Genomic DNA, 27085 nt, shown 5'->3' on the forward strand with positions numbered 1-27085 from the left:
GTAGTAGCACAGCCCGTGCATGGTGAGGGGGCAGTGCCTTGGTTCTCTTGCATTTTGGTGGCTCTAAGTAAGAGGTGATGGCGGCGCTACTCATAGCATAGTCGATGCGCACGGCAGTCTTCTGGCAGTGAAAGGGAGTCACTGTCCACCCTCACGCCTCTCCTCCTCCTCTTCCTCCTCCTCCTCCATAGTGGGCCAGAGATGGGAGGCGCTCCCTCACCCTCGCACTGCCGCTTCCCATCGTCGACTCTCTGGGCACAGAGAGTGCTTTCACACTGTCTCCCACCTATCGACCATTGGAGGAATTGTTTTTCTTATTTTTTTTCTTCAAGTGTTTCTCGGGGGCAGCACGTGCTGCCTCCAAGGGATGCTCCCCCTCCCCTCAGGAGACAGCATCCGAGTCTGGTGGTGCAAGCACATGAGTTGTGCCCCGGGACTAACCATGCACCAAAGCAGCATGAGCTGAGTGAAGAGCCACCTTCACTAGTGTTTCTGTGGAAGTTGAAAATCCATTGAAAAAAGGTGCCAGAATGCCGTTCCGTGCATTCTATGACAAAAAAGCCCTAATAATAATAATAATAATAATAATAATAATAACAACAACAACAACAACAATAACAACTTTATTGTCACTTTGAATGTACACCAATAGGCATACATCAAAATGAAATTTCATTGCATACAGCTCTCAAAGGGTTACTACCTCCGATATACACATATCGGAGGTATATACACATACACATATACATGTGGCCAGCTCAAGATTCAGAACATCCATTTTAGTCTCTAGGGAGCAAACAATGCAAACAGGACAGACGGAAATGGAGCTCCATGTGGATTAGTCCTCAAATTAGCTTGTATTCCTGTGTGACAATCTCGCCTCTTTTTCTTTTTCTGATCCTGTCTCTTCCACCTTTTCCTTAAAGGGGCCTTGCTCCTTTGCGCCCCTAGAGCATGCTGCCACTACCTCCAATTTCTCCAAAAGCCTCTGTCTCTTCCTCTGGGCATGCTGACAGCCTCATCCAGTTCCTTCGTTCCATAAGCCCCAGGATCTCTCCTTCTCTGCCTCCTTCGGAAACAGCCCTGATTTGCAATAGAATCCGTCGCTGTGCCAGCAGTCAGATCTTGCTGACGGCAGAACAATTTCAAACAGTGCAAATGACTTTTAATGGTCACATCAACAGTTCCAAACCAGCTAAAAACTTGCCATACCAGCAAAGATTGTCGGTCATATGTTAGCTTAGTCCCACCACGTTGCTCAAACTCATTAAAACTTTCCCAATCATATCCTTTACATCCCTCCAAAAACTTTTCACCTTTGAGAGCCAATGCAGCCGCAGTCAGTCAGACTTATTATTGTTATATTTGTATCTTCCTTTCAGAGACTATGCCATACTGTTGAATCTTTGCCTTTTAATTTAGGATACTTGTTTTTAAATTGTACTAGCAACTATTTTTTTTTCTTGTGTTCCAGCATTTACACATTTACACCCTAGTGCTGCCGGTTCTCTCCTCCAAGCTCAAATAGTACTCCACTAAACCTGAAATGGGATCTTCCAAGCAGATTTAGTGTTTCCCGCTGGTCAGAAATTTTTCAGGGCATTTTATAAAAGCTGGGTTTCCTTCCTCTCCGTACAGGTAGTCCTCAATTTACATTTAGTGATCGTTCAAAGTTATAACAGCACTGAAAATAGTGACACGACCATTTTTCACACTTACAGCCATCGTAGCACCCGTATGGGAATGTGATCAAAATTCAGACGCTTGACAGTTGACTCATATTTATAACAGTTTCAGTGTCCCAGGGGGTCACGTGATCCCCTTTTGCGACCTTCTGACAAGCAAGGTCAATGGAGAAGCCAGATTCACTCAGCAACAGTTTGACTAACTTAACAACTACAGCGATTTACTTAACAACTGTGAAAGAAATACTGTAAAATGAGACAAACTTACTTAACAAATGTTTCACTTAGCAACAGAAATTTTGGGCTCAATTGTGGTCGTATGTCGAGGACTACCTATACTATGGGTTTTTTCCCCCCATTTTCAAAACTTCCACTTATATGGTTTGTTTCTTGGAACTCCATTAGAGGTTGAAACTGAGAAAAAAAATAGTTGAAGATATGTGTGTTAGTTAGGAGGAAGGATTTTGTCCAGTCTTAGTGTTGATGAATTATCCTTTTGATTCATATATTTTTCTAGCATTGTGTTAAAGTTCTTGCAACCTTAAAACTGTATAAAACTATACTTTTGTATTTTTTTCTTTTGATTTCCTGAGATTACAGAGGTTTACGCTGAAAGATTTAAAATCCTATAATTATATAGCATTTTGCATGGATATTGAATTAAAGACTGATTGATGAATGCAATTACAGTAAAGCTGTATACAATCAAAGTAAAACATGCTTGAAAATAAATGGAATGCTTAGTAAATGGTACAAGCAGAGAGTAAGACAAAGGTGTATAATGTTCCCTTGGTTGTTTACAAAGAAATATGTAATATATGCTTGTGTTACATTGCAGTATAGATGTGCTGATTGGGCCATGACAAGGTTTACTGTACAGTTTTGTAAGCAAAGGATGCTATGTTTGTGACTGAGAACCCAAATTGTTTGCAACGAGTGTTAAGTCGTAAGATGTGTGATAAAATACAAATGTGAACGACTCAAATAACAAAATTAACTGAAGTGGTTTGGTTTCACAGAGAATGAATGGGATAAAATTGCAAAACAAATATAAGAGTGAATGGGGTAAGGAAAGTTGAAAACTCCTTGAAAACACAGTACAAACTTAAAGAAAAATAAACAAATGTATGTACATGGTGAAATCAAATCTGGTATGAAAGACTGAAAAGTGTGGAAGCCTATATGAAGGTGTTGGTGTAAATTCCAATTGGTTGTATTTTCTTGTATATTCTCCTCTTGAGTTATTTTGCTTACCTAATACTATTATTATTATTATTATTATTATTATTATTATTATTATTATTTTGCAGTTTGCATGGTATTGTTTTTTGCAAAGGAAAGAGCATTATGGGTATGGATATTATATGAACACATGCCGCATAGGACAGTATGTGCATCTGCTCTTTGCCTATGGCATAGTCAATCAGTCTAAATCAGACTATTTTCTGACCTTGAATGAATAAGACCACATTATAGTTCTTTTCAATATCACAATCAATTCTTGTTTTTTAAAAACCTCTTTTGGCAATTGTTGACTTCCTGTGTTACTAGGAAATGAATCAGTTGAAGGTTTCCCACTTCAGTATTAACTCATTAATTACCATAGCTATTGGAAAAAAAATAATTGTATATATTTTCCCAAGGTCCAATTTTTACTTTAAACCCATCAGAATTTTTTTTTAAATCAAAAGGTGCCCCACCCGTTACAGTTCATGTCACTATATGAACATATAGGGAAAGTTCAGACACTTCTAAATTTCATAAGTAGGAAGTGACATTTTTCCTCCCTTTGTTCTTCAAGTTTCCTGCAGATTGCAATAAAATATAGGACATTTTCAAGACAGGAAAACATTTAGATTTGATTAGCTTGAACTAATAGAATATGTCTACAAGCTATTATGAAAAAAAAAAATCTGCATAGTGATCTTAGCTGTATCAACCTTACCTTTTATGCTCCAAAACAGCTTCTTCTTAGTGCAAATATATGTAGTGCTGGTTTTTAACATATACTTTTCAAACAATTATAAACAGTTCAGAGGTAAAATAAATAGGATAAACTGGAGGCCAGCATTCAAAATATGCCATACTAAAAACTGTTTTAAGGTATTTTAAATTATTTATATAGCTTTGTAATAATTATTACATTACATTGCAGATGATCCTTCACAGAAGGTAGTTTAAGAAAAGAGGTGCATGTTATCCAAAACAAATGCACTGCTGTTCATTGATATAGAATGGGCTGAAGCTTCTGGTAGGAGATGCTTCCAAGCCACTGTTCATCCAGATTTCTTGCATGATTTGTTCTCGCCTCTCTATCCTCTCAGCCAATTCGGCTGCATCCAGGGCACAATAAGCTGTATATGAAGTCCTGCATAATCCTGTTAGTTCATCAGTAAAATCTGAAACAGAAGATTCTTCTCTCTCTTCCTCTTCCTCTTTTTCCTCATCTTCATTGTTTCTATCAGCCTTCTGATTTTCTAGCACTAGATGCTTTTTCATCCTCCGTAGCTTTAACATATCATCGCAGCAAGAAATGTGCATTACCAGAGCACAAACTGTGAGCATTAGGCCAATACAAACACTAGACACAAACAAGAGAGCAGCTCTTTCAAGGTGATCTGAAATTAGAAATAAAATCCCAGACTAGAGTCTTATGTAGGGGTGGATGGGAGTAATAATAATTTGCTGTCATTTCTGAAAAGCCTAGACTTCTGAGACAATCTTTTAGTATCTAAATCTACATAGTCCATCAGACCTTGCTAACTTGTTTCTGGCCAGCAATATTGGAATGAAAATAAAGTACAATACCAACATTAAGAAAACTCTTAAGTCAAATATGATTTTAGGTAATGTAAGAGATGGATCTATATAGTTTTTGCAACGATATGCAAATAGCTTACTATTATCTTTTTCTGAGATTTTTTTTCCCAATTTTGTTGCCTGCAACTCTGGTATTTCCCAGTAGATTTCCACCCATGTTCTAAACACATCCATTTCCCCCTATTTTTCCAGATGCTATTTTTTAGCTCAGCCAATAGCCATCAGTACCAGAAAAAATGTGAATTATCTCTTCAAGGATTTTTCCTCTATAGAGTTTAGTAAAGCAAAATAATACTTTAAGCACCTTGTTAACTAGGATATTATTCACAAAATAATATAACATAATAATTCAATGAAGTTTTAAATGCCATAAATATTATGTATATTTAATATTTTATACTAATTCTGGAAAAATGAAATTGCTAGCAGTAATAGGATTTCTTATCAGAATACAAAGTACAAGTGTTCTACCTCTAATGTATGCAAATGTAGCCAAACTGCTGCTAATTATAATTCCTTCCTTCTTTGGAATTCTTGATTCTTTTGGATCAAAATTTATATCTGTATGAAAGAAAAAAAAGGTTCCTAAATTAGACTGTAATTGAACTAGCTTTCCAAATTGAAAACCAAAGTGTTAAATGAATAATTTAAATATCCTACCGCAAGCAATTACCTTCTTTAACATCTCCATGTTTCCACGTTGTCTCATAACACATTTTATGAAGCTTTAAAGCAAAATTTATTTTAATTTTCTATTTTACTTTATTATATAACACAACTCATAAATACAAGAGAATGTTTTTTAAGAAAAGATGTTTGTTGCCTGTTTTCCCTAGGAATTTTTAACACTGCTGATACTAGGAAATTAGTAAGATGTTTCTTCACACTAAACATGCTCTAAGCCAACGGGTGTCAAACTTCCCACATCACGTGACGGATCACAACTATCGTGACTCTTTTTGCATTGCCAGCAATAGGGTGGGCACAGCTTCGGTATGATGAAACTGGCATGTGGGCCAGCAGTTTGACATCCTTGCTCTAAGCCAGTGATGGCGAACCTTTTAGAAACTGAGTGCTCAAACTGCAACCCAAAACACATTTAAGTATCATTGGGTGCCTGGTGGGTGTGGCCCATTGGGTGGGTGTGGCCCATTGGGTGGGCATGACCAATTGGGTGGGTGTGACTGTGGTGGTAACGGCAGACTGGGTGGGACTAAAAAGTTCAATCAATCAATTTCAACTTTGCGAGATCTTTTTTTTTCCACAAGAAGTTGAAATTGATTGATTGAACCTTTTTTTTTTTTTGCACACAGCGGCAGAGGCCTAAAGCAAAAAGGTTTTATAAAACCCAATTGAAGGCTTAGAACTGGAGCGATGGCGTGCATGCCCACAGAGAGGGCTCTGAGTGCCACCTGTGGCACGCATGCCATAGGTTCACCACTATGGCTTTAAGCTATGATTCCCACCAACTAGATATGTGAAGAATTAATCTTTAGTCAACTCCTAATAATAAAATGATGATTATTTTATTTACAAGTTCTGCAATAAAGTTTGTTTATGTGACAAATAACAAAGTCAATGAAGTCAATTGAGTCTTTAGTTTAGATTCAGCTTCTTAGTTCTGTTCATTTCTTTGTATCACTTTTTTAAGTGTTGCCTCTGCTACAGCATTCAAAATGAATTGAACATTAGTCCTTCAAGTATCATGAAGAGAGACCCCTCCTCTTTTAGATCATTAAACCACTCAAATGTTTAAAGGCAAATGTCCATAACAAACAATTAAATTTACCATATTCAACTTCTTTTGGCTTCCAAGAAGGAGGGAGTATGGTAACCATTGGATCAATTGCTGCCAGTATGAATTTGGGAACTGTAAAGTTGAAAATTAAAAATGTTATCTAGTGATTTTAAAACATACGTCCTGCTCCACCTACAGACAATACTGGGAAGCTTGCTAGCAGCTTTTTCCCTTCACGCTTTACATTTGAGAGTTCAGTCAATCAAAAATATTTATAAAGAGAAGTCAACTTCTATACAAATATGTCACTTGCTGAATTGGGGGCTTTTATGCATTGCATTGCTGTTTCACTGCCAATCATAGACTAACTGAAAATATAGATATTTTATGAAATTGCTTCTTGGAATATGAGCCCTTCTTTTGCTTCAACCATCATGATGGCCAGACCATCTATTATGCCTCCTAACTGTTGAATTCCCTTGATTCACCTATTTTGGGGAAACAAGCACCAATGGTTCTTCTTTGTGGATGGGTCTTTGAGAACATGTGATAGGCTTCTCATTTGACCCTTCTTCTTTTGATTCCCATCTTACTGGACATGTTTTCATTGTATCCATTAGTGGACAGTGAAAGAAACAAATTACATTTTTCCTCTCACTTCAGCTAAAGATAAGCAGTACAATTCTTGTCAACTTCACTTTGTTAAAAAGAAAGAACCACCAGGAGAAGAAATGAATAGCTTGTAGGTAGAGAATGACATATGTATTCTTGCCCTTAAGAAATGGTCAGTGACCAAACATGGACTAGAAATGCTGGTTATACAGATTACCCCAGAGGCAAAACTAAGTTATTCAGAAAAAAAAATCATTACAGGAACTTTTGGTGGATCTTAGTTTTTGCTAAAATCATCATCATCATCGAATCAAGTCTTATATAGCTACTGTAAAAAAAGATCCTGGAAACTAAGTACTACCATGAAGTCAAAATTAAATGTCATTTCTATTGGTATAGTAGTTTATAAAATTTATTAAGCCATTTTTCCAGATTAAACTATCACAATTAGCTATTTATAAAATACATAACCAAACAATACGCTCAACCCAACGGAGCGACACACCTTGAAAGACCTAAAACAAGATCAGGACATCGTTATTTTACCGGAAGACAAAGGCCACTCAATAGTGGTGATGAACCACACAGACTATGAAATGAAGGCATTTACCCTGCTCAATGATTCCTCAGCACACAGATGAGCAAAGACATCAGAGATGAGAACAATGGTCACCCAACTGAATGCTTATCTCAGCCAACTCAAGCAAAATGACTGTATAATGGAGAAAGATTGGTGGAAAATGAGAGGAATGAGATTCTACGGACTCCCCAAGATAGGGAGGCACCCTCAGATCTATTGTAGCACTACGATACCCCTACGTATAATCTAACTAAATGGTTGGTGAAAATGGGCTCCAGCACAAGTCCGAAAGCTCGGAAGACTAAATCTCTGGTCCCGGTGACCGACCCAGATTGGATCGTACAACATTGTCCTGGAACGTGTATATTTGCCTTCATTTAATAATTTAGTACATAAATAATAGTACATATGCACTAATATTCAATTCAAAATATTAAACAGATTAAGAAATAACTAGTACAAATAAAAAAATATAAAAATATAGTCCACAGGCACAGTTCACCAAATTAAGGACATGCTTAATCTGCTTTTTTCCAGTCCGTGAGATAGCACAATGTGCCAGCCTAAATTTAATCTCTACTCTGCCTTGTTAATGATGCTGCCTGCATCACACCTACTTCATGACCTGCCAAAAATAACCCAGGACTTGCACAGACTGAATCTAATCCCTCATCCAACCCTAGCACAGGTGCTGCAGAAGTGTAATCTTGTACAGTTCAATAATCAACAGGCCAAATTCCACAGGGCCTTTTGACTATTACCTGACTACGTTCAAGATTGATGATCATCCAAAAAGAATCTCCTCAACTGGATCCATCCAAGAAATATAATTAGATTTTTGCCAATGTGTTTTCAAGTCAAATTATATTAATCATAAAAAATTGCATTTCAATTATCATACTTATCTTAGATATTAAAATATGGGAATAATATGATTTTTACATCTATATGCAAGATGCCCAGGTTTTGAAATGTTGCAGTTTGTAAATTTTATGATTTTCATACTTTTCTTACCACATGCATAGCTGACATTGAGATATTTTTTCACCCCAGGCATGCATGGTCTTCCAAAGTTATGATTGTTAGCAATAATTTTACACCTTTGTTTCCCATAGCACTTCTTCGACAAGACTTCTAAAGCTGAATAGGAAAAACAATCTAAAAGGAGAAAGAAATATGCACATATATACAAATATGAACAAAAATGATTTATTTGAAGAGATTACTGGTACGTGCTTGCAGAGATATAAATCTGTTGGTGCATGAATAACATTAACTCAGAAAGCTATATGGAAATTGCTTCTGATAAAGCCCAATGATGGCAAGGAAGGAGTGATCATTTCCATAATTCCCCAAAATTTGTGGTTGGCTCTATGCAGAGATGGTATAAGAATATATGATCAAGCCAATTACCACCCAACACACTGGAGAGACAAGAAGAGCTCTTGCTGCGGATTGAATGCACAGACTGAATTAGGGTAAACCAATTCAGAGCAGTTAAACTTAATTATTAAATACAACAGCCCCAATGTAGCCAACTTATTGAAATGTGGCAAAAAAATAAAATAAAAATAAAGCCAAAACAAACCTTAACACTCCAAGGTCAATCTTAGGGTCAGAAGAGGAATTTATATAGTCTCTGAAGCAAATATGGCACACCTGATTTAGAATTGTCTAGTTTAAGAACAGAATCATTGCACCTTGGAATTTTCATTCTGTTTTTCAATACTTATTTGCATTCATAAGACAGCTTACAGTAACTAAGAAAATATAACACTAAAATAAAAATAAAAGGTAGTAGAAAATAAACTATCAAAACCACAAAATGCAGATTAAAATTCTAGACATTTTCCTAAAATAAAATAGAATTAATATATTATTCTAATTAATTTAAAATGAAAACATATTTCATTATTGATATATACATATGCATGTGCATACATATTACTGTTTACTGCTGGAGAAAAAATACCAATGGATTCTCTATTATTTTTGCTTTAGATCTTCGCTTTATCAATATAAGCATTAATGCAACGTGTGCCAGTAATTTACTTCAGTTAATAAAGGGGAAAATGCTTTCAGATATGTGACAATGACATTCCTCTCCTTCTGCTCCACATAAATAAACACACAGAATTATAAAAGCAAAATTGAGGTTTTGCTCTGGAAGATTGAGGAATAGCTTGGAAGATGTATAAATAGTTATTTCGAAACAAGGAGATAAAACTTTAAATTTAGATGCATGTAGATGAGCACTATTGATTCAGATGGTACTTACAGGGACGGGATTGCATATACATTGGGATACTTCCACACTATCCTGAAAATGCAAAATATCTCCCTTTTATGCATCTTAAAATGTTGGATTTTCCTGCCTGAACTGAGTAGTCTTCATGTAGTTTAGATGAACTCTCCTTTGTTAAGATTGTGATTTCTAATATAATCAAATAATATCCAAATGTAGTGAATTGGTTTAGGATAAGAAATCTACATGCCACTTTTTAAAAACAAAATCAAAGCAGTCCCATTTAAGTTGAAGATAAAGGATGGGAATTAAAAACAAAAACAAAAAACTGTGTTTCATGATCATCTCTGGAGGAAGAATACAGTTCATTCTAAACCCTTGCAATCTTTGCCCATCTTTTGCAGTTAGTGGTTAGCAACCAGATAGATGCCAAATAATGCTGATGGATTTTATTTGGTGCACATTTATTCAGCTGGAAATGAAAAGAAGCAACCATCAAAGCAGTTCTGAAGCTAGTGATAAAACATCAGTCCTGGTCTGAGCTGCTATTTAATAGTCCAGCATCTGTTGTTTTCAAGGAAAGATCCTTTAAGTCACCAATTAGTTGGGTTTTAGATGGGTTTTGACATGCAAATTATCCAGAGTTGTTGAAGCCATAAATTGCACAAAGTTTAATAAAACTGGCAAGTCTTCTTTTCTCTGTTGAAAGCCTCTTCTTTTTTCAAGTTCTGGTGTCTCATCTCTACTATACAAAAGCTAGCTATTCAATGGAATAACTACAGCCAATTATAGTGAAATTGAGGCTCCTACTCCAATGTGTACTGTATATTACTGACTGTATAATACTGGAAGGATATGTGTCAGAAAGAAATATGATCTCAATTATGTTTGGTAAATAGCAGAGTATTAATCAAAGTTCTAAATACTGTGGGGTGGGAACAGGAAGAGTAGGGATGTGGCATGTAGATTCTGGTGCAAATTACCTTCTGCTTTCATTCAGAGCAATTTGCTTTGGGGGTTAATTTCTAGGACTAGTAATGGCTTCAGGGAAATTATTTTTAATTGGAATTGCAACAGTGGGAAGAGGTAACACCACCCTCTGCATGCTAATAGAAATTATTCTGTTCCACTAGATATATTATGTAGAAAAGCTATGTTAGAAACAATAAAAGAAACCACATATTTAATATTATATATCATTTCACCAAGAATGTGACCCTTTCATTAAAGTATGTATTGTATAACTTTTTTCCAAGCATGCTAATTACAGTATGGTTTATGAACATACGTTGTCTTAAAATTTTAGCCAGACTCTTTCAGGTAAATTTACCTTGAGCAATATATTGTCTTTCGACTGCTATATTGCCTATTAATTGATTATTAGGAATCTGAAGGCAAACATTGGTTTGAAATTATATTAAGGGCTAAATGGGAAGTGGCTAAATTTCCTAGTTTAACCAATCCAAAATACTGGGCAGACTGACAGATGTAGCAGATCAGTTACTTATATAGATCATTAAGTTAAATAAATCAATTTATGATTTGTCTTGTTCTTCTTTGTGCTAACATGGAATTCCATTATTAGTTTTAATCATGTTTAAAGAGATATGTTTGTATTACTTGTGTCAATTTGTTCAATCCATCAGTACATTGAGTACACTCAAGTCTTATATTCTTTTTTGAGTTTGATGTTATCATCATAATTTTAACCACCACCCCCCAACGACATCTGGCTCTCTTTGGTAAAAAAGGATCTCCCTGATAAGCAAAGAGACATGGTGTGGTTGCTTATCTCCTTATGCAGGAGTTTATGCTGAATTTATGACAACCATCAGAAGCCAAACTCAGAAACCAGTGTTATCGTTTCCACTCTGTCAATCAAATCCTTCCATTTTAGAGGGGGATTTGAAGGAAGGATCAGTAAGAAAGTGAGTATTGTTATTCTTTATAATATAACTCCAAGTCTATTATTTATTTGTTGGTTTTCTTTAGATTCCACCTTTTTCTTCAGTAACTTAAGGATTTACTGTTTCCAGGGATTTTTCAATGTTAGTTTTTGATGGGGTTGTGCTGTCCCAGGTGGAACCTGTCTATAAGGTGCAGATCTTTCTGGACTCTCAGAAAAAAATTTCTACAGAAACAAAATTTTCATGCTGGATTTTAATTAAAACATAAAGAAACAGAAAAGCTAGTTCTGATTCTCTCTAGAGTGCTGTAGTTTTTAGAGCAAAGTGGATGTCAAAGATTTAGATTTTGATATTTGGTTCAGCTGAAATCTCACTAAGGCAACCATGCTTATTTCTGGAACTCCAAAGCTTTCCTCAGGTTATTTCTTTATGGATGAGCACTTAACTGAGTTGCATCCTGGACTTCTTTACAGTCAGAGCTTGGCACAAAGGTTTTAATATTTTTGTTGGCTTGTTGTTGTTGTTAGTTGCAAAGTTGACCCCATGGACAACGTCCTCTACCATCTTCTGGAGTCCATTTAAGCGCACACATACTGCTTCAGTGACTCCATCCAGCCACCTCATTCTCTGTTGTCCCTTTCTTTTATTGCCCTCAATCTTTCCCAGCATTAGGCTCTTCTCCAGTGAGTCCTTCTTTCTCATTAGGTGGCCAAAGTACTTGAGTTTCAACTTCAGGATCTGGCCTTCTAAAGAGCAGTCAGGGTTTTGTTGGCTAATCTTTACAATTCTTTGTTTTCCCCATCCCTAATTCTTTTCTTTTTCCTCAATAAAGATACAATATTTGGTATTTTGTCTGACAATTACTGTGCCCTATGATTAAGAACCAGAGAAACCTATGCAAGGCATTTAAACAAATACTAATATTTTATATAAAAACAAAGGTAATAAATCCTTGGGTAAGCAACATTTTAAAAACCAGCAAGAAAAGGACAGTTCAAAGCATGTAAGCTGCAGTGAGAAAGATTTTTTTGCAAGGTAGAGACCAATCTGACTTTTACATACAATGGATTTAGAGCTTCATTTGGAGATCTTGACCTACTTGGAAGTCATCCCTTGATACAATAAATATATGTGTAAATTAACGATCTCCAATTCTACTTAACATCTACTATTAATTTAGAATTATTTCCCTTTAATCATTTTTAACATTTACACTATTCGGTAACATAGAAGCAGAAGCAGAGAGGAATGCATGAAAAAGCAATGTGGAAGAAACACGACTATAAAGAAGCCATAATTGTCTTTCCCAGGTAAATTTCACGTCATACCCTCACAGTTGCTCAGTTGCAATAATTTTGAATTGGGAAACAATTACAAGCATTCAACCCCCATGCTAATGGGAGTTAGGAAAGGCAAATCATTTTTTCCTATGGGATAAAAACAAAAGTTGTAATACTTAAATTCTGGAATAAAGAGTTCTCACTTAAACTTTGTCAGCCTACCATATTGGGGAAGGTGATTCATTTTTGTTGAACAGAAGTGCATTTCATGGGCAGATCTGCCATAAGAGGCTGAGTAGATATTAAGAAATTTTGATTCATGACAGTGTAGTTTCAGTTCTTCATTTTCACACACTGATCTAGTTTTATATTCACCTGAAAAAGAAAGGGGCAAAAAAGCAACATTGAGAGATAACTGGACTCTTGGATAAGCGAAAAGAACATTCTGTGCAGGTTCTGTTGCCACTTGTGTATGCAATGGAGATAAATGGTGAAAGAATCACATACTTATTGAGAGATCCAGCTAAGACAATAATAGTTCTAAATAGGGGTTTGTTAACTCCATTCTATACCACTGAGCAATACTGAGTGCCATACTACTTTTCTCTGGTAAAAAGGTAGAATGGAAATCAAATAAGATTAAGAACAATCCCTATCCTGTTGGAGAATTATAGCAGATGATTTAAACCAGGGGTGTCAAATTCAATTTCATTGAGGGCCGTATCAGCATTGCGGTTGCCCTTGGGGGGGGGCGGGTGGGTATGGCCAGGGTGGGTGCGACTTACTGGGTGGGCATGGATGGAGTGGGTGTGGCCTACTGGGTGGGCATGGCCAGCTCTACATTGTTCGCATCAAGAGTGCCTGTGTGGGCCTGGGACAGATCTGAGAGTCTCTGGCAGAAGGGGGTGAAACTGGGGCAAGCGCCAAGGCATGGTCCATTTCTTCATTCCTCACAAGGGTGACACCTCCCCAGCATGCACCCAGGGGGCGGGGCTGACACAGCAGGGGCTGGTTCCTCGGTGTTTCTAGACAGCCTTGTGGAGCTAAGACTGAATCTGTTTCAGCATAGATGGCCACCACAAAATTGTACATTGGCTCCCGACCGGCCTGGGCCAGGGCCAAGGCAGAGGGGGCCATTCCCTCACTGTTTCCAGGATGGCTTCATGGGCCACATGAAACCACTTCGTGGGTCGCATCCAGCCCCCGGGCCTTGTGTTTGACATGTCTAATTTAAACATTCATAATTATTGATACTCTTCACCATGTGTTATATACCCTGTGTATTTTTTTTGATAACCAGTTGTACCCCATTGGACTAGACAAAATAGGGCAAGAGATTTCTTTGGCCATATTCCAAACTAATCCCTTAGCATACAGAATAGGGACCTTAAGGGAGAGAGAGGATTCACTCCCGGTGACTCTGAGTGCTGATAGACAAACTGTTGTTTCTAGGCTGCATGTACCACTAAGTCCTTTCTTATTCCCCAGCATCTATTGGGGAACAACAACAAAAACACCAACTACAGAGCATTTCTCACCAGACATTTAAAAAGAAAAAAAAAAGAGTTAAAATTTAAAGGGATGTCAACAACAGCTCTAACAGGTCTTCCCAGCTCCATAAATTACTTCCCAGCTCCATAAATTACTTTTCTATTACTTCTTTTGTTTTTTTATTATACTATCCACTCAAACAAACCCAGGAGAAATGTAATTAAAACAGCTCAGGTTGTAAAGATGAATCCACAGACATCTGTGATAATTCTATAATTTTTACTTTACAGTTTCTGGCCCAAGACTGCTGGTTGTTTCTGGATAATATCGAAAAATATTTTTCAGGCATTTCTGATAATACTCTTGTATATATGTGAATATATTTAAAAAGCAGCTACAGGAAGCTTTGGGGCTCTGTAGAATCTTTATATACATTATCTAGCATTAACACATGTACATGTGTATACATGAATAGGGAAGAATAATGCACTCAAGAATATCCACAAGATTTTACACAGTAATTTGATTGGGCTTGCACACCATGCTAAGCTAGACTTTCTATAAACACAGTTTACTTAATAAACTACAATCCACGTAACATGCAAAGCCATTAACTATAATATTTACATTATCAGCTACTATCTTTACAGACAGCCAGTGCTTCCTGCTCTGGGCACCTTCCTATTATGTGGACTCCAGTACCAAGAATTCTCATCTAAGTTCATCCTGGTTAGGGAAATTCACTAATTTACAAGATGCCCACATTGGGAAGGGTAAGCACAACAAACATTTTTACATGTGATTGCAATGTTTGAATTTAGCCAGGTCAGGGCTTTGCAGAATTCCATGCAAGTGCTGTTATTACAATTTAAACTGAAAGAAACATACATAAAAAATGGTGTTTGGTCATTCTGCAAATCACTTACTAGGTCGGCACTTAAAGGAGACTAGGAGGTATTTAGTGACTCCTGGACATAACTCAGATCCAAAAAGTCGACTATTAACAAGGAGTTGGCAGTCTCTCAGGTCCTGGCATTCATCGAATACTTTCTAAAATAATGACCCAAAATAAGTCTTAAAAAACAGTTTAAATAACTGTACAACAATGCAAATCCTGACAATTTAAGATCTATCATGACAAACATTACCCACTGATTAACAGTAATAAATTTATCAGAGTACTAAAATAAGATTTCCAAAGCAAATTATGTGAAATAATATTAACACATTACCAGAAATGTTTCTGTTCTAAAGAGTAAAACTTAAATATGAGAAGCCTAGATTCAAATCTCCACTACAAGTTGTTTCATGAACACTGGAAAAACAAGAAGTTGTAGTAATGTCAGAGTTCCATTTCAGAAACTATCATGAGAGAAGCAATCTGAAGATCTACAATTCAATGAACTTGAAATACATAATTAACATTATGATGGTAAATTACTTTTGAAATTACCATTTTTAATTCTCCCCAACCTCACTAAATGAAGACAAGTTCAGCTATCAGTAAATGAAATTTATACAAAGCATAATGCATTTCTGTCATACTTGGCTATCTTAAATTAACTTCTAATGAAGGGCTGTTTAAGACTATAAATATTTATATACTGTGGCTTTACTGCCATTATTAGCACTAAGAAACAAAGTGCTTTTAACCACTTTCCTCAAATTTCTGGAAGTAAATACTTGGAGCCAATATATTTAAAATGGGCAAGAGGTGATATTTTCATGCTAACAAATAAAAGAGAACTGAGAAAACAACACATAGAATTAAAAGAAAGGTCCATAGAACAACAATATAGTGAAAAGTACTATCTAATAATCTCATATTCTATCTAATACTCTCATAGTCTACCTAATAATCTTATATTCTATCAATTCAATATAATTTCAATACAATTCTATCTACTGGAATTTAAGTAGGGGAAAACTGTTTAACTCCCTGGAGTTCTTGTTGCAGAAAACAACTAATTTTTAGGAGAAAAATATATTGAAACTGTAATGAAAATCCTAAAAACCAACCAATCCAGGAATAACATATACAGGCAGTCCTCGACTTACAACCACAATTGAGCCCAGAATTTATGTTGCTAAGTGAGAAATTTGTTAAGTGAGTTTTGCCACAAGGTTGTTAAGTGAATCTGGCTTCCCCACTGGCTTTGCTTGTCAGAAAGTCTCAAAAGATGGTCACATGACCCCGGACCAGCGGTGGGATTCAGCTGGTTTGCACCACTTCGGCAGAACCGGTAGCTAATTTTTTGTTGCCCAGGCCCAGCGGACTTCTGGAAGGAGCATCCACACAGAGAACCTATTGTTCACATATTTGAATCCCACCACTGGCCAGGACACTGCAGCCGTCATAAATATGAACCAGTTGTCAAGCATCCGCATATAAATCACACAACCATGTGGGAGGCTGCAACAGTCATAAGTAACATATAAACCATCTACCACCAGAAAAAATGTTGGAGATTTCTGCTTAGCAGTAAGAACAGAATATCTTTATGATGGTTCAAGTACTGCATACTGAATTCAGACTGCTCATTATTACTAAAGCAAAATAAATGCAATTAACTATAATAGTAATCCTATATAAATCATCAGGACTTTGTGTTCATGTTCTTCAACTTTTATACTCAAATCTAGTTTACAACTAAGGTGTTATACTTCTTTTCTTTTGAAAACCATCAAAATAGTACTAATACAAATATAGATTGCAGGAAGGCTGGTTTACCTGCCTATAGTAGAATAATACTCCCTAACAAAAGAGTATATAATTTTATTCCCTTTTGCTGAATGAATCCTAGATGTTATGATATCCTTTCATATTGTACCTACCAACTTTTTAAAACAAAAAATACTAAACTAGAATAATGCTCAAATATCTTATTATTTTTCAATTATTGTAGCAGGATAAAATGCAGGATAAAAAGCAGAACCAAAATCAATGACTTTGCTTCTAAACCAGTGGTTCTCAACCTGTGGGTCGCGACCCCTTTGGAGGTCGAACGACCATTTCACAGGGGTCGCCTAAGACATGGCTTTTTCTCCCCCCTGCCGCTCCCCCCACGGCGTCGCCTTTCTCCCCCCTCCTTCCCAGCTCACTTGCTTGTTGAAATTGAAAACAAGTTGCTTGGCAACGGCCTGCAGGAACCCTACTGAGAGCATGCAAAGAGCGCAGGCTCAGAGCAAGGCCCCGCCCTCCCCAGGGACTCATTGTGCAGGATCCGTGTCGTCCTTCCCCCCTCTTCTTACTTCAGAAGCAAGCGCGAGCCTGAAGGGGGCAGAGCCATCCACTTGCAGGTAGCTGTTTGAGACTGCTTGCGTTGCGGCCCTGAGAGCCAACCTCACAACTGCCTCCTTCTTTTCCCCATTCTTTCTCTCTCTCGGTTGCGGCCTCACTCTCTTCCATTTTTTTTCCTCTCCCCTCCCACGAGCTTGCGATACCCCTCATGGCCCTCACATTGCCTCCCGGGGCTCAAGTCTTTTCCCCCTCTCCCCGAGGTGCCCGGCTTTACGGAGGGGAAAGCAAAGCAGCCAGATGGTGCGCGCCCTCCCAGAGGACTCATCCCGCAGCAGCAGGTGGGAATCGAGGCCCACATTTGTTTTGCTGATGCTGATCAGAACGGTGACTCGGGGGCTGGCCGTGGGTGAGGGAGCTGCTCCCTTACTCCAGGCTCGCTGAGCTCAGCTCTCCGCTCCCCACTCTTGATACCAATCGAAGTGGCCACAATGGTGCCGCACACTCAGTAGCCACCCCCACCCAGCACTCATTGACCACTATGCGCTGCCTGTCGGGCACAGCACGGTCTCATCGGGCTGTGGCAGTGGCTCAAGGCGATCGCCAGCGCCTTGTTGGCTCAGGCCAGCTGCCCGTGATAGGCATCTGATGGTGAGTCGGGATACAGTGTGGGTGGGGGTGGCTGCTCCCTTGCTCCGGGCTCACTGAGCTCCAATACTGATCAAACATTCCAATGCCCGCACGGTGGGAAACCGATCCGGACACCGCAGCAGAAGCCACAAACTGTGGGGGATCCCTGCCGCTGTCACCAGAACCGGCTACAACGGAGTGCCAACCAGTTGCTTCAACCAGGCGCCGGTGGCCTCAGGATGCCCCGCCCATTGGTGACATTGCCGTGCCGTGTTCCATGATGCCAGGGAATCCCCGCCCCGCCGGAGCTGGCCACAATGGAGCTCTGGCCACCTGCTCTAACCAGGTGCCGGCGGGCAATCCTAGGGTGTGCCGGAATCCCACACGCTGCCCTGTAGGCTGCTGTCAGCTTCAAGGTCACACAGGTAGCCCTCGGCCACTCCCCTCCCCACCTCCAAATCGATCCCCAATCAGAAAGAGAAAGAGGGAGGGAGGGAGGAAGAGAGGGAGAAAAAAAGAGAGGGAGAGAGAGAAAGAGAGGGAAAGAGATGGAAAAAGAGAGGGAGAAAGAGAAAGAGGGAGAGAGAGAGGGAGGGAGGGAGAGAAAAGGAGGGGGAGAGAGAAAGAGGGAGAGAGAAATAGAAAGAGAAAGAGAGTGAGAGAAAGGGAGAGAGAGGAAGAGAGAAAGGGAAAGAGAGAGAGGGAAAGAGGGAGAAAGAAAGGGAGAGAGAGAGGGAGTGAGAGAAGAGGGAGAGAGAAATAGAGAGAGAAAGAGGGAGAGAGAAAGAGAGGGAGAAAGAAATAAAGAGGGAGAGAAAGGGAGAGGGGGGAGAGAGAAAGAAAGAGGGAGAGATTAAATTAGTAACATGGTTCTTAAGTGAATCTGGTTTCCCCACTAACTTTGCTAGTCAGAAGGTTGCAAAGGTGATCACATGACCCTGGAACAATGTGACCATCATAAATATGAATCGGTTGCCAAGCATCCGAATGTAAATCACATGACCCTGGGGATGCTGCAACGGTCATAAGTGTGAAAAATGGTCATAAGTCACTTTTTTCAGTGCTGTTGTAACTTTGAACAGTCACTAAGCAAACTGTTGTAAGTCAAGGACTAATTTTATGGGTTGGGGGTCACCAAAACATGAGGAACTGTATTAAAGGGTTGCGGCATTAGGAAGGTTGAGAACCACTGTTCTAAACTCAGTCTGGAATATGAAGCCTCAGCCTACAATCCCATCTGCTTTGCCTTCTTACAGTTCAATGAAATGTATTTACGGGCATTGAATGAATACAATGGGAGCCCATGTGTAAATATCACGCCAATTAGGAGGATTAAAGATCCTACCATGTCATTCATGTCTGACCACTTTTTTAACATGATTTCTATTCAGGAAAAGACTTTCCTATTCTTTATATTGCTATTTCTAAGTTGTTCTATTAAGGAAATAATTCTTGCCTTAAAAGGGGGCAGCATTAGCAATATTCCCCAAAACCTTAAGTAGAATTAGCCTATATATGATTAAGTGACTGGGCTGTAGCATTATTATGGCATTATTATAAAAATGCTCTACAATTATATTTTCGTTTCTCAAGAAGGCAGTCAAAAATGCCAAAAATGAGAAATCAGATATTCTCTATACTAGATCCTCTGAATTGTTAGCTGAGTACTACACAGTCTTGCTATGAAATTTGCTGGTAGATATTTCAATGTACTTATTATTGATAGTATTCCTTTATGTTATCAATACTATGCTATACATTCTGTGACTGACTGAAAATTTGGAGCCAGAATTTTTCAGTTGGCAACATAGATTTAAGTCTTTCAGGAAACTCCACTGACCTAAAGTAATGCCAAGACCATTCTGACAAAACTTGTGGATTGGCACAAATTAACACTGGGCCATTGGCCATGAATCTTAATAGACATTCACATTGTTGGGTGGTCTTTTGTCCCAATCTGCTTGGCAAGAGAGGAACTCAGACAGCTCATTCAGCAACTAGGTCTGTGACAACTCCTCCCCTACCCAAACTGGATTACTCTTAGGATGATGAGATCTTGCTCCAATGCGTTCTTGAATAGCGTATGCCACTGTACTTAACTACAGTCAAACTTCAACCAGTTTCATTTAAAAAGTTACGTAATTTAAAATGCGAATCTCATTTTATAATTTTTGAACAATCAAATATCAGCTTTACAACTGCTCAGATTTACTCTCTGTATTAATATGAAAAAAGTGTTTGTTCTGAAGGGATAAAATTGTGAAGAAAGGTTATCCGATAAAGTCTCATAATTAATAATACAAATCCTCCTGCATGTTTCAGATATAACGTGCTGAAACTTTATTCATTTCATTTTTAATCTATTGTAAGTAATCTAAAAGACTTCTGATTTGTTTAAAATGCTATAATATAGTATTTTATACCTGCAAGGTAGTAGGTGCCACACAGTTTAGTGCCTCTCTCGCCATGACTTCAGGTTGCTGTGCACTACACAAGTGGTAAGCTTGCCCATAATATGCAGATTGGACACTTATTGTTGAATGCCGAGGACACTGGAGACTCAAATGATCACCGTCACAGGCATAAACGGTATGGTTTCGCAGGAGTTTGGTTAGGTAACCTAAAAAATATTTAACTTGTGTTACATTTAGTGAAGCAATATTCCTTTCTCCTCTAAATTTGAATTAAAAATGATCAACAGCTTTTAGCTTGATTAATAGTTTGGGATGCTAGGAAAGGTCAACTTATCTTTAAATTGAAACAAATCAAGACCAGAAGAAAATGTGCTGCTCCTGTTGCTAATTCCTGTTCTCTTCAACTATGTCATTTTCAAATCCTAGTAAACAATGTTGCTGCATAGTACTCAAGAGGAGAGAAGTTGTCCTTTTTATGATTAGGTATATACAGGGCTTTTTTTCTCATAGAACGCCCAGAATGGAGTTCCGGCACCTTTTTTGGATGGAACCTTATAGGGTAGGCAAGGCGGGTTGTATGACATGTATGAGTTCTGGCACCTTTTTTTTTTTTTTTTAAGAAAAAAAGCACTGTGTATATGACTAGGTGACTAACAGTGGGAGAAATGAGCTCATTAACTGCCCAGCTACTATTCCACAAAAGTGGAAGTGATTGAAAGTCACAAATGTAGAGGAAACTGATAAACACAAATACATCTGATCTGCTGTCTTTCCTCTAACTTGCTGGAAACCTGGGGAGATTGTGCCAAAATCAGAAAGGGGGAGAAAATATAATGTTTTAATCAGAACCTCAAGAATGAAAATTCTAATGGAAAAGGCAAAGGGCTGAGATGGAGATTGGCTAGTGAAGAGAAGAGATAGCATGCTCAAATCTTCTCATACACTCAAATCTTATCACACTCACAAAGCAACTACAATCATTATTTGCTCACTTGTCCCTTTTTTTGGCTAAAAGATGAAGGATAAAGAGGCAGAGGTAACTGCTTAAGCTCAGTATAGAGTTGCCTATATTGGAACGAACAACAGAACAGGTGAAACCAGTTCTGTCTGCTACTCAGAGTGAGCAAAAGATAGGAGGTAGGAGTACTGTAGACAGAGCCTTCTTTTCTAAATTCCACTTCAAGGAGGAAGCAGGGAAAGTTATAGAGAAGTGGAGTTCAGAAAAGGAAGAAATGAGACTAGAAGAGGGGCAAAGATTTCAGGGGCTTCTTTGGCTGGAAGATTGCCTGCCCCTTTCTTATTTTCTAGCAGCTACTGTAGTGAAGAGGAAAAGAAAACAAATGACTATGTGTTGCTTCATGCTGCTTTTCTTGCAAGCTTGTGCTCTTCTTCTGCAAAGATGTGTTATGCTTATGTGTAATCACAACCTTTGAGGACTGCAAGTAGCATCTCCACAGGACACTGAAGAATGTGGGCCTACATCTATGTTAATTTGGTTTCTTATCTGTTTGGAACAAAATGTTCCCATGCACAAATCAGCCCAGTATTCTCTTGAGGACTTTAGCTATGCAGACTTTTGAATGAGTTTCTGAGCATTTTAGCTACTATTTTGATCCTGCAAATTCCTATCACTGTACCTAAGTATTCTTTGCCATCAATTGCATTATTCAGTGGTTCCATGGATGGTATAATAACATTTAATTTGTCAGATAAAAATGAAAAAATACCATGTGTTCAATAGAAATTTTACCACTTGAACTGTAATTTAAAATGTAAGTGATATTATTGCAATATGTGCACCCTGAAGGATGAAAATAGTTATGGGATTTTGTTGTTTCAATTTGATAAGGAAACTTGTTGTACTGTTATGTAGATTGCTTCCTTTCAGGCCATACTGTCTCCAGAGACGCTAATAACTTACATAACACCCATCTCTTCTTTATTTTTGCTTTCTGCTTTCTCCATCTTGAAGTTAAATTTCTAATACGAAGTCAATAGTATCTATAAGTGTTCACTTTGGTTAAGGAGAAACAAAGGATCTTATCCTGGATTCCTCTCTTAGTTACAGCTTATAGCTATATTTAATCAGGATTAAAAACAAGCCCCAACAGGAATTCACTTAAACTGAAATCTTGGATTTAAACTGACTTCTGAGGTTCAATAACTCTTAGTACTGATTGGTCCAGTCAGGTCCTGTTTCCTGGATCTATACCTGCAGGGGCTGTGAGAAATTTTCTGTAAATATTGCCAGAGAATTATCAGTTTCATACACACCCTCTGCAAGCTTCATGTTTTGGCAAGGAAGAGCATCCAGCCAAAAGAAAAATGCTTCAAAAATAGGCAGCAACTTTTGGTCTTTTTCATGTTGCTTTAGATCACCTTTATTCTAGTACCATTCTCTTAACAGTTATTTGCAGTGCTTTTTTTCTTTAAAAAAAAAAAAAGGTGCCAGAACTCACACACGTCATACAACCCGTCTTGCCTACCCTACAAGATTCCATCCAAAAAAGGTGCCAACACTCCGTTCTGGGCATTCTATGAAAAAAAAAGCCCTGGTTATTTGGCAAAGCCAGTTTCTGCCACTAGTCATGAAATCCATGAATGAAAACAACTGCTTTCTTCCCCCCCCCCCCAGCTTTTCGGCAGATCAAGAGAGAAAGGACAAGTGGCTCATTCAGAAGATCTTCCTTGGACAGCTTTACTCTTATTTGGGCAGGCATGTTAGGTTCAGTGACATTCTCAGTTTTTTGCTACTTGTAAGAATCCCTTTATTCAACAGAAAAAGCACACACAGTTTATCAAGGTTCAGTCTATCTTCTGATTTTTCACACAAAATCAGAAAATGCAGAACACATTTAGGCAGGCTTACTGGATACTTTGTTACCAGAAAATTTCAAAAATAGAGAACTAGTGGCTCTTGGTATTGGGTTAGATCTGTAACAATGGACAGCAATGCATTTATGTAGCCTCTTTTCTCTCATGAAATCAATGGAAGTAGGGTTGCTCATTCCCCAGACCCAACCCCTCTGTATTTTGTGCTAATCAATGGCAGCTTTAATGGCTCAACAGAGCAGGTCAAATGCAGGCTTCTTAGAGATCTAGGCCATTTGCAACTCTTGACGCTCTTAGCAATAATACACATAGACAGAGACAAATTAAAAATAACAAATGTCTAAATTTAACTCTGATTTCAGCTTCAGATCAATGCCAGATAACTCTTTTGCCTGCTATCCTGAGCCCAGCACCTCATTGTTATTCGTGAAAAACAAACTCGAATATGGCTGTTTCTATTTTAACAGCCATGGTAATCTTAATCAATGATTTCTTAAAGCAGCAGCTTCTTTTTTCAGACTTGTGCAGAAGCCTGAAAAAAGCCAGGATGCTTTAATGAAAGCAGAGAGATGCTGGTTATCCATGAGCTCAGAAATTATTGAAGCATTATTGAAGCATGCATAGCAAATGAAATAATATATGTATGAATTTTTAAGAATGAACATGACCAATTTTGGGTTCAAGATTTTGATTATTGCATTAATGATACTTAATACCACTAGAAAATGTTTCTAAATAAAGATGTTGAATACTGTAATATTTGTTTTTAACTAAGTATTTTTAGACCAAAATGATCTTTGCCTTCAGAAATTCAGTAAGGGATTAATTAAAGGATTATATTCTGAGAACAAGTTTTTCCCCACAAAGCATGTGCTGAGTGACAAATCAGAAAGACGCCTTTTGAAAGCTCCTGATAATATCATGGATATCCTCTACCACCACAAATGCAGTGAACAATAAGCATAAACAGTAGACCTGAATCCATTGATAGAATGGAGAGCTCTGGTTTTAATTGCTTAATCAACAATGATTCCCCTTGATATGGCACATTGAAGGCCGCTTTCCAAATGTGGGGGAACAGGCCCAATTTCTTGGAGAGTCTTGGACAGAATTAAGGGATGAAATAGGTGCTTTGTGACTTAAGAGGTCACAAAAGACCCACAGACCCAATCTTTTATATTCTTCAACTTCACCTAAATTATATTATTGAAGCAAAAATGAAAATTGTGGTAATAACCAAGACACAATTGTTCTGTGTGGAAGTGCTATTATTTTCAGTTAGTCTTGCTACTCAGAATAATTCCCTGACCTTAGAATTGTTTAATTCTAAGTGGTTATCTGTTGCACCAGGCTTTAAGTGGCAGATCTTAATATTCAAAGAAAAATAACTAAACCCTTCATAAACCAGATATCTGGCTGCCCCTCCAGCAAAAAAATCACAACAGTGGCAGAATGCTTTGCTAGGTAAACAAATATTACTCAGTCTTTTATTTCAGGAGCTAACATACGTATTATCAAGCTAAGACAATTAACATAAATGTTAATTATACTGGCTGGAACAGTTCAATCTATATTTTGTAATAAGCACTGTCGATGTACCATCTATTTTTCATTACAGGCCAATTTATTTAAGATCAAAATAGAGTGAAATACCACAAAAATGGTTGGCCAGGTTCCTAAAAGTCTCATCCATCAAGTCCTCACAAGAATATACCAAATGCAATTGAAAAATTCATGACAACATCAACAAACAACCAAATCAACAAGAATGAAGCCAGAAACCTATAGAACAAGTACCAGTACAAGCTATCCTATTGGCAAGATTATTTCATTCCACTTAAACTCCTTAAGTGGATATCAAAGGGCAATATTGAATTTGTTAATGCTTCTTCAGATCCTAGGAAGAATTGAATCACATATGGGTCCATCTAATCTGGGTATAGACATCACAGTACTTGCAATATCTTTAGATGTGTTGGCCACAACCACTACACATAGAGAAAGAAATCTCATGTAATATCTAAATGTAGCAACATTTTTGGTTTCTTCCAATCATGCAATAACACTTGAAAAGATTCCTAGGATCTGATTTAGGGGTATTCATCAAATCTGAAAAAGTGTATCTACCAGTCCTTATGCCTAACAGTATAAAATTTGCTTCCCACTTGGATGATCCCAATCCTGCCTCATGTACAGAATTCATCACTGGGACTGTCCTTATGATGTACAGAGCATGTTAAGGACAGAGACTGATGGTTTCACCAGCTTTGTTTTTCTCCCTGTCAACATTCCCCATTCAATCTATAGGAAGAAAGGAGGCTAATTTTGACAGATATGTGACCAATGAGTTTAGCTAGTATTAAAAATTCACTCTGGGTTTACATACATTTTTATGTGGGTCTGTCCAAAGGAACCCTGACTATCAGTCAGCCAGCCCACCTCCCCTTGCTTCATGATATAATTCTCCTTTGTCTGCAGCTGTTGCTCAGGATGTCTTTGGGCAATTTTAGCTCTACTCTGAACCAATGTTAGTTTTGAAGAAGGCTGAGAAGCCCTTAATGATAGCCATTCTTAAGGTTTCATGAAGCAATCTTTTCTAGTCTACTTGTAGAGCAATGAATCCAAGGTTTTGACTAAAAAAATGGGCTTTGAATTAAAAGCATAAACTTGCTATGGCCATGAAATAATAATCATAAAATATATTCTGATATGCATCCATTCTCATATTCTTTTTTTGAAATAAATGAGATTTATTTCATTTATTAACTAGTATTCATTAACTGCCCACATATAAGAGGAACTAGTGGGCAGATCTGAGCAGCTTGACTAGCATGCCACAGTTTCTCCCAAAATAATAAGGTCAAGTTTTCTTCTTACACTATAGACATGTGGTGGAATGTAGTCCAAATTCCCAGGAGGGAAGGGATGCATTCCAGAGGAGCAAGAGAAAGCAAACTTTGGTTGGGAGGAAGAGGATCAATATAGCTCCTCCCTAAGAGTTCTCAAGGAATACAGTATCTTTAATGCTGCAAGCAAATTGCTTTAATTTGCAAGATTTCTGTCTATAGGTGAGGAACAATAAAAGAAACTGCTTAGAAGAAACTCAGTGTGTCTTCCTTGATTTTGGGAGCATGACAAAACAATCAACTCAACAATGCAAGAATGCTTATGTTAATCCAATAATTCTTTTGTTAGTTGCCATCCCCAAAATTGATCTGTCTGTATGTTTGTGAGACTATGTGTGTTCCCAACAGACTCCTCTTTCAGGACAAGATTGTATACATCTGATGAAATGAAGTCTGATCCAGAAAAAAACATGATTACCATAACCTGTTATTCTTTAATAACTTCAAGATTAATGTAATTAATGTAATTTACATTAATTAATGTAAATAAGACTAAAATCTTACCTAAAAATATGTCTAGTCAGGAGAAGCAGATTTTGGCTAACTTGACGGGTTTTGAGATTGTTAATAAGGTAAAATATTTGGGGGTGATGTTGTCTGTTTCTAATGTAAAATTATTTAAAAATAATTATGAAAGGTTGTGGGTCAGGGTACAGAAGGACTTGAAGAACTGGGAAAAGTTGCAATTATCCCTCATGGGAAGAATT

The 27085-nt window shown here is 37.7% G+C and overlaps 1 protein-coding gene across 2 annotated transcripts in view; it reads right to left on the reverse strand.

Annotated features, from left to right (window-relative positions):
• Nucleotides 1–3781: 3781 nt before the first annotated feature.
• The window catches only part of EVA1C (eva-1 homolog C), a 44139-nt gene continuing 20835 nt past the window's right edge, over nucleotides 3782–27085 (reverse strand). Inside the window, exons 3-9 of one of the 2 annotated variants that reach the window (XM_039319349.1) lie at nucleotides 20650–20846; nucleotides 15285–15408; nucleotides 13090–13242; nucleotides 8450–8593; nucleotides 6295–6375; nucleotides 4977–5066; nucleotides 3782–4303 (exon numbers count right to left, since the gene is read on the reverse strand). In XM_039319349.1, the coding sequence (XP_039175283.1) occupies nucleotides 3882–4303; nucleotides 4977–5066; nucleotides 6295–6375; nucleotides 8450–8593; nucleotides 13090–13242; nucleotides 15285–15408; nucleotides 20650–20846 (1211 nt within the window). In that variant the 3' untranslated portion in view covers nucleotides 3782–3881. The remainder of the gene's footprint in view (nucleotides 4304–4976; nucleotides 5067–6294; nucleotides 6376–8449; nucleotides 8594–13089; nucleotides 13243–15284; nucleotides 15409–20649; nucleotides 20847–27085) is intronic. The other variant, XM_039319355.1, reaches the window with a different exon arrangement.

The sequence above is a fragment of the Crotalus tigris genome, unplaced genomic scaffold (assembly GCF_016545835.1).
Source record: "Crotalus tigris isolate CLP2741 ecotype Arizona unplaced genomic scaffold, ASM1654583v1 scf7180000017601.7605149639:7615979, whole genome shotgun sequence".
Lineage (NCBI taxonomy): Eukaryota > Metazoa > Chordata > Lepidosauria > Squamata > Viperidae > Crotalus > Crotalus tigris.